Raw genomic sequence first — 14997 nt, 5'->3', positions numbered from 1 at the left:
AACCTTACTCGGCTCCCAGAATGTTTCTGAGCACAATTCAAAGTGTTGGTGCTGACCTTTAGAGCCCTAAACGGCCTTGGCCCAGTATACCTGAAGGAGCGTTTCCACCCCCATCGTTCAGCCCACACACTGAGGTCCAGCTCCAAGGGCCTTCTGGAGGTTCCCTCACTGCAAGAAGTGAGGTTACAGGGAACCAGGTAAGAGGGCCTTCTCGGTAGTGGCACCCGCCCTGTGGAACGCCCTCCCATCAGATGTCAAGGAAATAAACAACTATCTGACTTTTAGAAGACATCTGAAAGCAGCCCTGTTTTGGGAAGTTTTTAATGTTTGATCTTTTATTGTGTTTTTAATATTCTGTTGGGAGCTGCCCAGAGTGGCTGGGGAAACCCAGCCAGATGGGCTGGGTATAAATAATAAATTATTATTATTATTATAAAGGAATCTGTTCTGGAATTCCTTCTGCAATAGTTTTAGTGCCTATTCTTTTCCTTCTCAAATTTTAGTTCATTGCAGTGTGAAAAGTTTGAAAATCTGTCTTCGTTAACTTGCTTTACAAAATGTGTAGTTTTGCTTCAAAAGCTTTCAGCTCAGAATACATGTCAGCTTTCATTTCCCCTGAAACCTTATGTCAGGGGTGATTGGTGAGCAGCTAGCAGAGATAAGAGTCTGGGAATCCAGCCATATTTACAAGATTTATTGGTTTCTTCTTGCTATTTACAAAGAGCTCTGAGAGTCAGCCTCCATCATGGTGAGTCAGGTGCAGAGACTGAAGAAGCTTTTGATTTCCTCTAGCAAATCCACTTCCTGAACCCACCCCCCTTCCTTCCTCTGTTACAAGAATGGCTGGGCCCCGGAAGTGGCTCCCCCCTCTCTGATTCATTGCTTCCTGACAACCCTTCGTCACCCTCCTCGTCCGAAGAAGTACAGCTGCTAAGTAACGGAGGCTTAGCTCTGTAAGTCCCCATTCTCTCCCCCTTCTCTGCCTCCAATTCCCTGACATCCACCCCCTCCCCAAAGGCCCCCCTCTCCTCCTCAAGAGAGACGACTGTTCCAGTTTCGCCCATATCAGGGGTCACGGGAGGGAAACCTAGGAAAATGTCATCCTCATCTTCTGTATCCTCAAAAACATCCCTCCAGCCCTCCCACAAACCCGCAGTTTCCCGGCGATCCTTGAGATGTCCTTTTTCCTGGCCGTTTCCACCGACTTCTTCCGCCCCCCCATCGTCCGATGGTGGGAAACCCCCGAAGTCCTCTTCATCATCCGTCGGCCCAAACACCTGTTTAAAGAACTTACCCGGGGTTTTTGGTTTGTCGGGAAATAAATCGTGGAACTCCTCCACCAGATACTCCTCAGAGCTGCAACCTTCCGGAACCCATGTGTTTTCTGAACTGGGCGCCTTCCCAAGCCACTAGATACTCTAGTTGTTCCCCTTTCCAACGAGAGTCCAGTATTTCAGTCAACTCGTTGCATTGCTCCCTTTCCTCTATTTCGGGCAGTGGAACCTCCCCTTCCCCTCTACCCTGCCGGATGCCCCCTTCCCTGTAGGGCGACAGCAGTGACCTGTGGAAGACGGGATGAATCCTCATGCTCTCAGGCAGCCTCAACTTAAATGCCACTGGATTGATCTGCTGTAGGACCCCGAAGGGCCCCACCCGTCTGGGTTTGAGTTTCTTGCACCCCCCTTTCCAGGGCAACCCTTGCATGGACAACCACACTCTGTCACCAACCCGGATGACCTCCCCTGGTCTCTGATGCTTGTCTGCCTCCCTTTTGTATACTTCTTTGGCCCTTTCCAAGTTCAACTGGAGCTGTTGGTGAATCGCCTCCATTTCCTCCGCAAACTGTTCCGCGGCAGGCACACTCCACGACTCCTCCCCCCTTCCTGGGAAAGCCCTAGGGTGACACCCGTGATTGGCGAAAGGAGTCATCCCTGTGGATACGTTCTCCGCGTTATTGTAAGCAAACTCCGCTAGTGCTAATTTGTCCACCCAGTCATTCTGCCTCTGACTGACATAACACCGCAAATACTGTTGCAAGACAGCATTTGCTCTCTCTGCCTGCCCATTGGTTTCGGGGTGCCTCGCTATCATGAAGCTCACCTCTACTTGCAGCAAACTCATGAGCTTGCGCCAAAACCATGAGGTAAATTGGGTCCCCCTGTCCGAAATCACCTTAGAAGGGACCCCATGCAACCTAAACACATGCTCTATGAACAGCTTGGCTGTTTCCTCCGCCGTCACCGCATGTGAACATGCCACAAAATGACACATCTTGGTTAGGAGATCCACCACCACCATGACTGCTGTTTTCCCCTTAGGCCTGGGCAGTTCAGTGATGAAATCTACCGATACCACCTCCCATGGCCTCCCTGGTGTGGGCAAAGGCTCCAACAACCCTGCTGGAGCAGCCTTCTCCCCTTTGGCCCTCTGACTGGTGTCACACCCTCTTACATATTCCCTCACTTTGGGCCACCAAAATTCCCTAGTAACCAGCAACATGGTTTTGTGTTGCCCAAAATGTCCTGCCGTGGAGCTGTCGTGAAGTTGCTTGAGGACTCTGGCCCTTAGGGATTCACCTGGAATATACAATGCCCCCTGATAGAATAGAAGCCCCCCTTTTCCCTCAAAATCTCCCTCAGCTCCCTCCTTTTCCCTTAGCTCATCCATCTTCCGCCGTGCAAAGGCATCGTCTCTGATCAATTGCATCAGTTCATCGCCCTTCACCAATGCCCCCCCACAAGTCCACCTTTTCTTGGGAAACATGAGTCTGGCTACAGGAGGACCTTCTTCCCCCTGGTACTCAGGCTTGCGAGATAGCACATCCGCCCTCACGTTCTGCTCCCCTGGCATGTACTGAATCCTAAAGTTGAAGTTGGCAAAAAACTCCACCCAGCGTATCTGCCTTTGGCGCAGCACACGTGCCGTACGCCAGTACTCCAGGTTCTTGTGATCCGTGCACACCTGTATCTGGTGGCTCGCACCAATCAGGAAGTGTCTCCATTGCTTGAACTCAGCCACAATAGCAAGCAATTCTTTGTCATAGATACTGTAGTTTAGCTCCGATTTCTTCAGCTTCTGGGAGAAAAAGGCACACGGCCGCCAATCCCCCTTGCCATCTTGCTGCATCAGTACCGCTCCAATGGCCCGGTCAGACACATCAGTCTCCACCCGCAGCGGCAGGTCGGAGTTGACATGCAGTAGCTGCTCCTCGGATGCAAAAACCTTCTTAAGCCTCTCAAATCCCTCTTGCGCCGCTTCAGTCCACATAAACTTCTTCCCACTAAGGCAGTCCGTTATGGGCGCCGTCAACTGTGCAAAGTTTTTAATGAACTTCCTGTAGAAGTTGCTGAAACCCAGGAACCGCTGAACATCCTTCCTGGTCTTAGAGCTTTTCCATTCCACCACAGCCTTCACCTTCTCAGGCCCTTATCTGACAACCTGTAGCCCAGGAACTCGACCTCCTTTGTGTGGAACTGGCACTTCTCCAGCTTCACCCACAGGCGATGCTCCTTTAGCTTGCTCAGGACTTCACACACGTCCTTCACGTGCTGCCTTTCGTTGTCAGAAAATACCAGGATATCATCCAAAAAGCAAACACAGTTACGATACAGCAGCGGCCCCAGCACGTGGTGCATGAAAGTCTGGAAGCACGGGCTTCCACATTGCAAGCCGAAAGGCATGATGAGATATTTGAATGCCCCCAGCGGTGTAAACATGGTGGTTTTCCACTCGGTGCCCTCACGCACCCTGATGAGATTGTACGCCCCCCGGAGGTCCAGCTTAGTAAAATTTTTCCCTTCCGCACTCTCGCATCGGAGCATCGTCGTCAATTCTCGGCATGGGGAAGGCCACGGGTTCCATCAAGGAGCTGAGCGCCCTGAAATCCACGACCAGCCTCTTCTCACTCGTCACTTTCTTGTCCACAAAGAACACCGGGCTGCCACCCACAGCTTTGGATTCCCTGATGAACCCCCTTTTTAAGTTTTTGTCAATAAAGTCTTTCAACTCCCGCATCTCTTGATCTGACATGGAATACAGATTCCCCACTGGCAGCTTGGCCCCCGGGACCAGGTTAATCTGGCAATCGTATGGCCGGTGTGGCGGTAACGTGTTGGCCTCCCTCTCACTGAACACTTCCTCCAAGTCTCGGTATTGCGGAGGGATTCCGCCTTTGCTTCCCATGCATGTTGCCGCCATCTGGGCCCCCCTGTCTTGAGGTTTCCCTACTCCCAGCCAGTTCTTCAAGCAGTGCGCCGACCTGAAAGTCAGGGACCGATGGTGCCAGGAAACCACCGGATCGTGCAAGGCCAACCAACTCATACCCAGAATAATGGGCGGACCAGCCAACGTGACTACGTGGAAAGTGATGGTCTCGGAGTGCGTGGAAATCCACATCCTCATGGGAGGGGTCAACAACCTCAGATATGCAGATGACACAACACTGATGGCAGAAAGTGAGGAGGAATTAAAGAACCTTTTAATGAGGGTGAAAGAGGAGAGTGCAGAATATGGTCTGAAGCTCAACATCAAAAAAATGAAGATCATGGCCACTGGTCCCATCACCTCCTGCCAAATAGAAGGGGAAGAAATGGAGGCAGTGAGAGATTTTACTTTCTTGGGCTCCATGGTCACTGCAGATGGTGACAGCAGCCACAAAATTAAAAGTCGCCTGCTTCTTGGGAGAAAGGCAATGGCAAACCTAGACAGCATCTTAAAAAGCAGAGACATCACCTTGCCAATAAAGGTCCATATAGTTAAAGCTATGGTTTTCCCAGTAGTAATGTATGGAAGTGAGAGCTGCACCATAAAGAAGGCTGATCGCTGAAGAATTGATGCTTCTGAATTATGGTGCTGGAGGAGACTCTTGAGAGTCCCATGGACTGCAAGAAGATCAAACCTCTCCATTCTGAAAGAAATTAGCCCTGAGTGCTCACTGGAAGGACAGCTTGTGAAGCTGAGGCTCCAATACTTTGGCCACCTCATGAGAAGAGAAGACTCCCTGGAAAAGATCCTGATGTTGGGAAAGATGGAGGGCACAAGGAGAAGGGGACGACAGAGGACGAGATGGTTGGATAGTGTTCTTGAAGCTACCAGCATGAGTTTGACCAAACTGCGGGAGGCAGTGGAAGACAGGAGTGCCTGGCGTGCCCTGGTCCATGGGGTCACGAAGAGTCGGACACGACTAAACGACTAAACAACAACAACAAATAATACACTACTACAGAATTAGAGAGCATACCCAACAGAAAGTTCTCCCGTGCAACCCTCCTTGCAAGAGCTGGGCACTCTTGTTCAGGAGAACTTCTCCTAAGCTGTGTCCTCAGAGCATGTGGGCACCTGCAAACCCAGGGACAGACAATATTGTACAATATTCTCCTATGCAAATCACTCTGCAGTGGTTGGGCAGTCTTTTCCAGGAGAACTTCTTCTAGGTGGTTCTCAGACAGAAGGTTTTGTATCTGCAAAAGAGGATGACACTTCCATAATGTCTTGATGGCCTTTAAGATGGTGTCCTCATGCAGCTTTTTAGCTGATGTAGAATCCTTACCGATTCCAGTTTTAGTCTGGGATTAATGAAGATCAGGATAATGGCATGGCCAGAGGAACATGCAGCAATCACATTATAAAAAAATATTTTTACCCAAAGGTCCGCAGTGTCCATCCAGGCCAGGACAGCTTCCAAAATTCCCACAAAAAAGTTAGATCCATAGAGAATGCAGAAAGAAGCCAGAGCTTTGATGGCATTCAGGTGAGCTTCTGTGCTGACATCCCTTGCAGTGTTTCGTAGAAGAGTTTTGTGCCTCCACAGAGAAGTTAGTAGTAAGATGGATGAGGAGAAAAATACCATGAAGGGAAAGAAATCTGGAGCAACATATAGAAAGATGGAATACTTACAAAAGTCAGATGTCTTCATTCCTAAGTCAGTGTTATTGCTTAGAAGTGATTCAAATGCCTTGCATTCAGACATGAGTCTATTGCCCATTATTACCTTGATGGTGGTGATGATTGCAGAGAAGACCACTGTCCCCAGAAGCAGCCAAGGCACCAGCCCAGGGAATCTCCGCTTCATTCGCAGGAAGAGAGGGTGAGAGAAGTTGGCAATCTTTACACAGTACAAAACACTGAGCCAAGCGGCAAAGCAAAGTTCAGTAGTATTAACAAAAAACCACGAGGCATTGTATACAGTGCTTAGGTCCCTATTCAGAAAAGTGTCCTTGAAAAAGAGGATAAGAATTGCAAACTGTATCACAACGGCAAGAAATGCAAATCTGAACAAGCTAAGACAACTCAGGATTATGTCAGCTGGGGATAGTTTTCTGCTTCGAAAGCAGTCAATGCAGTTAACGATAGCAATAAATCCATTTCCTGCCAATCCTGTGAGGGTCACAACCACCAGAAGAATGAAGCAGAACAATTCAAGTAAGGTAGACATCTTTCTGAGCGTGAAGGAGAATGTCAACTCTGTTGTAATGTGTAATATTTGCACCATCTGCTGCCACCACCGCACTTTATGTATATGAGTTGTGTAGAGCAGAATACTTCTGCCTTTTATCTAGAACAGAAAAGGTTTCAGAGAGCTGAGGAGTTATTTTCATTTGTTGATTCTGTTCAGATGCAAATCAACCCTGGAAGGATTCTATTACTAGATCCATATTGCCTCTTCTGATGTCATGTGTGCAAATTCCACAGACATTTTGATTATTGTATTTGAATCTGGCTTAACAAAGTGATTTATATATATTTATTTATAGAGAGAGAGGATTTGTTGATTTTGATTAATCTTTGTCCACCAACATTGCTATTAATCTTATTAATAAATTTGAAAACATATGTCTTTATCAAATGGGTATTTGTTCTAATTAGTTGGATAATTAAAGTGGGCTGTTAGATAAATAATAATAATAACAACAACAACAACAATAATAATAATAATAATAATAATAATAATAATAATAATAATAATAATAATAATATTTTTTTAAATATCCCGCCCTCACCAACCGAAGCCGGGCTCAGAGCAGCTAACAACAGTAAAAGTAATACAGCATTCTAAAATCAATTCATTCTAAAATCAATTCAAAATCAAATTAATGGCAACCATTGGGTTCTGTGAGGATTACCAAAGAAGGGGGTCAGGCTGTGCCTTAGCCAAAGGCCTGGTGGAGCAGCTCTGTCTTGCAGGCCCTGCGGAAAGATGCCAAGTCCCGCAGGGCCCTAGTCTCTGGTGACAGTGTTCCACCAGATCAGAGCCACAGCCGAAAAAGCCCTTGCTCTGGGTGACACTAGCCTAACCTCCCTGTAGCCTGGGACCTCCAAGATGTTTTTATTTGAAGACCATAAGGTCCTCCGTGGGACATATCAGGAGACGCGGTCCCGTAGAGCTATTATGCAGACCAATAGATTGGCATTCCATAAAAAGGCAGAAGTTAGAAGAATTAAAAAGCAGGAAGCTGATTGTGTACATTCAACATAATATTTAGTTAATGAAATTAAAACAGTTTCTCCAGGTTTTCTGCTTCTATAGAGAAATTTTGCAACTCAGTCAGATGGGAGGCATATAAAAAATGTTGTTGTTGTTGTTGTAGTCGTCCCCCCAAATGATTTTAACCTCCTACTCCCTGCACCTGCTCCCTGACCTGAATTGGGATGCGTCTGTTGCAGTGTGGCACAGCCCGGCCACCAGCCTAGGGGGAGATGTCTCAGCTTCTACCTTTCATCATGGGACTCAAACCACGTTAACCGAAGAGAATGCTAACATGTGGACAGCCAGATTTGGAGCTGTCAGTCTATTGCTCTTTATACAAATCCCTTGCCTGCAGCCTCCTCTTTTCAGAACAATACTTACACTTTCCGTAGTCATTCTCTGCTACCTACCTTCATAATGTGTACAAATAGATACTTTTATGAAAGTAACATCCAGCATTCCAACTGCTTCAACTCGTTTAGCAGATCCCACTCTTAAAAATCAAAGGAGATAATTAGCTCAATCTCAACCTCACAACAATATAACCAGGGCAGGAGCGAAGACAGCCAGACTCTCCAAATTCAGGCAGAAGATTTCCACCACAATGGCTGGTCCCCCTACTTTCAGCTTACTCTATTTCTATGCATTCCCATTTTAATGCTGCTTGCTCTGTCTGAGGCACATACTGTACAGGTGAATTGCGCATTCAAGGAAAGAGCCGCAGCCATTAAGAAACACCAACATTTCTATAGCTCTGATTCCTCATACACCTGTCACTTCACAACGTTGTGTAAATACTTTGGAGAAACTGAATACGGCTCTCCGAAAGTGAAGCCCAGAATTGTGGAGGAACCCAAATTGCTAAATAATTCTGTTTGCAGTGGATGAATTGTTAAGCGAATAAATACGGTTTCAAAACAAATGAAGACTTCATGGGCATATCCAGCAGGACATTCTCCTGTGCAAACAAGTCTGCAGTGGTTGGGCAGTCTTGTGCAGGAGAACGTCTTCTAGGCGGTTCTCAGGAAGATAGTTTTGTTCTTGCAAAAGAGGAAGGCACTTCCATAAGATCTTGGTAGCCTGTAAGATGGTGGCTTCGTTCAGCATTTTAGCCAATGTAGCAACCTTACGGATTCCTGTTTCAGTTTGGGATTCATGAAGATCAGGATAATGGCATGGCCAGAGGAATATGCAACTATCACATTAAAAGCAATTATGCATATCCAAGTGCATTTAATGTCCCTCCAGAACATGAATGTATCTAAAATCTCAACACAAATATGAGATATGTAGAGAATGCAGCAAGAAGCCAGAATTTTGATGGCATTCAGGTGAGCTTCTGTGCTAACATCCCTCACACTGTTTTGTTGAAGAGAAGTTAGCAAAAAGATGGAAGAGGAGAAAAATACCACAAAGGGAAAGAAATTCGGAAGAAGATAAAAAAGTTGAACATACTTATAGGAATGGGATGTTTTCATTCCTGAGTCATCGCCATTGCTTAGAATTGGTGCAATTATATTACATTTAGACATAATGCTACTGCCTGTTAATGCCACAATGGTGGTGATTGCAGAGGAGACCACTGTCCACAGAAGCAGTCAGGTGAAACAAATTCTGGCTGGCTGGATCAGTGTTGCTTTTCTTGTTTGGTCCTGCTGAGAACCCCAGTTAATGCCAGGATCTGGGTCTGCTGGGGGATAGGTTGCTCCCCATTGCAATTGGCTGGGTGCACACTGGGCAACCAGTCCCTCAGCACCCTGGAAAAACTGATTCTCCTGGCTGGCTCGCCAAATTGTTATGAGCGGAAATTCCCTTTAATATAGTCCAATTTCTTTGAGGAATGGAACACTGTGCAGAGTGCGTTTGAGGCTCTTACCGGTCGGGAGTAACAAACAGAGACCAAAACAGTAATATTAAAGCAAAGCAGCTAGTAAGCCTGATCTTTATTAAACTATTGCAACAGGGTGCTCACCCCCCACGCAGGAGGGAGGAGGAACCCAGAACATTGGTATGCAAGCTCTTATATAGACTTTTGAAATTGCCTACCCTGTAGCTCAAGACCACCCCCCAAAACATCATACATACATCACAGAAAGAGGTGGTCCAAAGACAACTGGAAAGCTTTCCCCATTTCCTTCCTCCTTGCAGAGAAATATTTGAGGTCAGTTCTGGAGAGTCAAAATGGCTTCAGGATTGTTCTCCTGTAGTATTTCCTCCACATGGTTTATATACTGATGTATGTGTTTGCATTGTACATTTATGAACATTTATTTTATATATATAAGACCTTAGAATTCGTATAACAGATTCAAACACCAGTGGTGGGAGTGCGCTAGAATTAGAGCTGGGAAAAATGGTAATGTGTACACAGCCTGACTCAAAACTGTCAGACTTTTGTTATTAATACGGATCCCTTGCTTGCAGCATGTGCTTTTCTTTTCTTTCTTTTTTTGGATAATAATTTTTATTAGTTTTCAATTACAGTCCAATAATAGTCTCATTACAACAATGCCAAATTTAAAAAAAATTTTGAAAAATACATTTGTTAAGAAACCAGAAGCCTTTCTACTTGGAATAATAGGACTGGAATTGCCCAGAAAAGATGTTAGATTGTTTTTGTATGCTACTACAGCGGCAAGACTGCTATTAGCTAAAAACTGGAAATCTCAAGAAATACCAACCATCATAAATGTAGAGAAGAAAACTTCATATAAAGAAGCCATAGGCTCCCCTCCCTGAACCGCCTTTTGTACTGAATGACGTCTTCTTTCAAGTTCAGACCTTAAAGACCTTGCAGCTGGTTCAGTTCCGCAATTTATGAGCTCATCTCTTCTCGCATGTGCATGTACATTAGTCCAAATTAAGCTCTAATTAACAGGAGAACCTCTGTTTCTTAATGGTGGCGTAGGAGGGTTAACGGCAGGCAAAGTGCTTTTGCACTCAGTGCCCCCCACAATCCATGCTGGAGCGAGAGACAGGTACCAAGACAAGCCAAGTACCGCGACTAGCCCGTTCCCCCATCTCTGGTTTTCAGCCATTAAGAAAAAAACAACATCTTCAGAGCTCTGATTAACCATATACCAGCCACCTCACAAAGTTGTGTAAATAATGTGGAGAAAGTTAATATGTATATCTGAAAGGAAACACAGAACTAAGAAGGAACCTACATTGGTAGAACACTTGCTTTTCAGTTTTAACATGATAGTGCATTCATTTATTCAATATTTCATTCAGTATTTTAGTTGATGTAGCATCTTGATTGATTCCTGTTTCAGTTTGGGATTCATGAAGATCAGGATAATGGCATGACCAGAGGAATATGCAGCAATCACATTAAAAAGAATTAAATGCACCCAATTGTCGTCAATGCCCTTCCAAAACAAAACTATTGACAAGATTTCCACAAAAATGTTAGTTACATAGAGAACAGAGAAAGAAGCCAGAGCTTTGATGGCATTCTGGTGAGCTTCTGTGCTGACATCCCTTGCGCTGTTTTGTAACAGATTTTTGTGCCTCCACAGAGAAGTTAGTAATAAAATGGATGAGAACAAAAATATCATGAAAGGAAGGAAATTTGGGGGAAAATATAGTAGGCTAAGAAACTTACAGGAACTGGTCGTGTTAACTGCTGGATCATTGTTATTGTTTAGATGTGATTCAAATGGATTACATTTAGACAAAATGATACTGTCTGTTATTGCTACAGTGGTGGTGATTGCAGAGAAGACCACAGTCCCCAGAAGCAGCCAAGGCACCAGCCCAGGGAATCTCCACTTCATTTGCAGGTAGAGAGGGTGGGAGAAGTTAGCGATTTTTACACAGTACAAAACACTGAGCCAAACGGCAAACCAAAGGGTAGGCGTATTAAGAAATAGCCACAAGGCATTGTATGCAATATATACGTTCATTTTCTGAAAGGTGTCCACGAAAAAGACGTTTATTATTGCAATCTGTATCAAAACGGCATGAGATGGAAATCTGAACAAGCCAAGCAAACTCAGGATCATGTCAACCGGGGATAGTTTTCGGCTTCTATGCCAGTAAATGCAATTCACGATAGCAATGAATCCATTTCCCACCATGCCTGTGAGGGTTTCAATCACCAGAAGAATGAAGCAAAACAATTCAAATAAGGTAGGCATCTTTCTGAGTATGAAATAGAAGTGTTTCTTCCAGTGTAATGTGTAATATTAGCTGATGCTGATGCTACTCTTTATATGACCAGTGGAGAACAGAATATTTCTGCCTTCTTTCCAGAATAGAGAAACTTGCAGGGAGGGGAGCGAGTTTTTTTTCCATTTGTTGATTCTGTTTGCATGCAAATCACATCTGGAAAGATTCCATTACTAAATCTATATCATATATTCTGCTGTCATTTTTGCAAATTCTACAGTGGTGCTAAATATCATCTTTGCATCTGGCTTAAGAAACAGCGATACATGATTCTTTTAGGATTTGTTTATTTTGATTAATGTTTGTTCACCAGTATGATTATTTTTAATCCATAAGTAAACAGAGATTTCTATCAAATGATTTCATAAATTTATTGTGTTTGTGAGGGATGTGGTTCTAATTGGTCAGAGAAATAAAGCAGGGTGTTTAACTGTGCAGGCCAATAGAATATTTTTTTAAAAGAAATTTTTCATTGTTTTCTATGTTCTTGCCCCTCTTTAAGCAATCAATGGATGTCATACTCAGGTTATCGACCTCTTAAGGGACACCCAGCAGGGCTGCCCTCTGTCGCCATTGCTGTTTGCATTGTTCATGGAGGTACTAGGCATCCAACTATACAAAGACACCTTCTACAGAGTGTGTCATTGTGCAGGATGAGGTAACACAAAGTGAGTATGTTGGCAGATGACACCCTTTTATCTTTGCAAAATCCAATAACAGCCTTTAGGCACCTAGGCGGCAATTAGAAATGTATCACAGGGTAGCAGGATTGCAAATCAGCTAGTCTAAATCTGTGCTCCTTCCTATCAATTTAGAAACACTACAAGAGGCTGGTTACTAGCTAACTCTCCATTTCCCATAGCGCATGGAGGATTTAAGTAGTTAGGTATAAACCTCACTGCAGGTAAAAGGTAAAGGACCAATGGATAGTTAAGTTCAGTCAAAGGCCACTATGGGGTTGCAGCACTCATCTCGTGTTCAGGCCGAGGGAGCCAGCGTTTGTCCACAGACAGCTTTCCGGGTCATGTGGCCAGCATGATTAAACCGCTTCTGGCACAACGGAACACCGTGACGGAAACCAGAGAACATGGAAATGCCATTTACCTTCTCGCCACAGCGGTATTATTATTATTTATTTTGTTTCTATATCTATCCCTGAAGGTCTCAAGGCGGTTCTCATTAAAAACCACTTACCGTATTTTTTGCCCTATAGGACGCACTTTCCCCCCTCCAAAAATGAAGGGGAAATGTGTGTGCATCCTATGGGGCGAATGCAGGCTTTTGCTGAAGCCTGGAGAGTGAGAGGGGTCGGTGCACACCGACCCCTCTCGCTCTTCAGGCTTCAGGAAGCTCTCCACAAGCCTTGGGAGCCCGGCGTGACTTCCCGCTGGGCTCCCAAGGCTTGCGGACAGCAGCCTGCAGCCTGAAACCCAGGGAGCACACCCCAGGCTTCGGGCAGCTCTCCGCAAGACTCGGGAGCCCGGCGCGACTTCCCACCGGGCTCCCAAGGCTTGCGGATAGCAGCCTGTTCTGGGGGCTGGGGTTTTTTCTTTATTTCCCCCCCAAAAAAACTAGGTGCGCCCTATGGGCTGGTGCACCCTATAGGGCGAAAAATACGGTACATAAAATCAAAACCAAAACCAGATTACTATCTCCCCCCAGGAAAGAGCCAGTATTTAAAAAAGGGCACAGGATGTCAGATCAGGCAAAGGCCTGGTTGAAGAGGAATGTTTTTGCCTAGCGCCTAATGATGTATAGTGAAGGTACCAGGCGAACTTCCTTGGGGAGGGCATTCCACAGATGGGGAGCCACTGAAGAGAAGGCCTGTTCTTGTGTTGCCACCATCCTGACCTCTCGAGGAGGAGGCACTCGAAGAAGGGCCTCAGAAGATGACCTCAGGGTCTGGGTAGCTTCATATGGGAAAAGGCAGTCCTTAAAGTATTGCAGTTCTGAGCCTAAGGCTTTATAGGTCAAAACCAGCACTTTGAATTGGGCCTGGAAACTAATTGGTAGCCAGTGCAGTCGAACCAGGATCGGTGTAATATGTTCAAACCGTCTAGTTCCGGTGAGCAATCTGGCCGCTGAGTTCTGCACCAGCTGAAGTTTCCAAACCACCTTCAGAGGCAGCCCTACGTATAACGTATTGCAGTAATCTAACCTTGAGGTTACCAGAGCATAGACAACAATAATTTTGTGATCCCTTTCCAGATAGGGGTGTAGCTGGGCCAAAAGCTGAAGCTGATGGAAGGCACTCTGGGCCACTGAGGCCACCTGGGCCTCAAGCGACAGCAAAGGATCCAGGAGTACACCCAAGGTACGAACCTGCTCCTTTAGGGGCAGCGTAACCCCATCAAGAGCAGGTGACCTCCCAACCATCCTGTCTGAGGAAGCACCCATGAACAGTGCCTCAGTCTTATCTGGATTGAACTTTAGTTTGTTGGCTCTCATCCAGTCCATTACTGAGGCAAGACATTGGTCCAGCACTTCCACAGCCTCACCTGCAGATGTGAAGGAGAAATAGAGCTGAGTGTCATCAGCATACTGCTGATGACATACTCCTAACCTCCAGATAATCCCATCCAGCAGTTTCATATAGATGTTAAACAACATGGAGGATAGAATTGAGCCCTGCTGAACCCACATTGAAGGTACCTATTTATGTACTTGCACTGGTGTTCTTTTGAACTGCTGGGTTGACAGGAGCTGGGACAGAGCAACGGGAGCTCACCCCGTTGCAGGGATTCGAACCGCCACTTTCTGATCAGCAAGCCCAAGGGGCTCAGTGGTTTAGACCTGCCTCACTGCAGACACGGCTTCCAGTTCTGGCTGCCTTAATGGAGACAGCTCCCATGACAACAGGAGATTGTTGGTGAAGGAAAAAAACAAGGATGATTGAGGGCAATTATCCTTGCAAGTTCCCCCCAAGGTCAGGGGGGAATGAGCTTTACTTGCAGATCATCTCAGTACCTGGCTTTCATTTCGATATGGAATGCGGGAGGCAGGGAGGCGCTGAGTGCAAAAGCACTTTGCCTGTTGGTAACCCTCCTATGCTGTAATTAAGAAGCAGAGGTTCTTCTGTTCATTAACAGTTTAATTAGGATTAATGTATAGATGCATGCTGGAAAAGTCAGGACAAGCTTACAAACTGCTGAATGGAAACAGCTGCAAGTTTGTTAAGATTTGAATGAGAAAGAAGACTTCATTCGGTGCAAAAGATGGTATGGGGCGGGGGAACCTAAAAATGGATTCTTTATATTTTTTCTATTTACATAACTGACTTAGCAAACCCCCTAGAAGCCAAATTAATATTTTAAAGCAACAAGCAGAGTGGGAGGGAACTAGATTATAGATATGGTTTA

General features: G+C 45.5%; 1 protein-coding gene across 1 annotated transcript; it reads right to left on the bottom strand.

Annotated features, from left to right (window-relative positions):
- Positions 1–4976: 4976 nt before the first annotated feature.
- Positions 4977–6713, bottom strand: LOC310752818 (taste receptor type 2 member 40-like). The gene has a single exon (XM_083593890.1). The coding sequence runs from the start codon at positions 6488–6490 to the stop codon at positions 5501–5503; it is 990 nt and encodes a 329-aa protein (XP_083450016.1). The 5' UTR covers positions 6491–6713; the 3' UTR covers positions 4977–5500.
- Positions 6714–14997: the final 8284 nt, after the last annotated feature.

Source organism: Podarcis filfolensis, assembly GCF_964270895.1.
Source record: "Podarcis filfolensis genome assembly, chromosome: 17".
Lineage (NCBI taxonomy): Eukaryota > Metazoa > Chordata > Lepidosauria > Squamata > Lacertidae > Podarcis > Podarcis filfolensis.
Note: the sequence above shows the minus strand (reverse complement) of the source record. Positions and strands in the feature narration are given on the sequence as shown.

Excerpts from the sequence above, each read along its gene's own strand:
- LOC310752818 (XM_083593890.1), bottom strand. The coding sequence starts at position 6,490 with ATGGTGCAAATATTACACATTACAACAGAGTTGACATTCTCCTTCACG.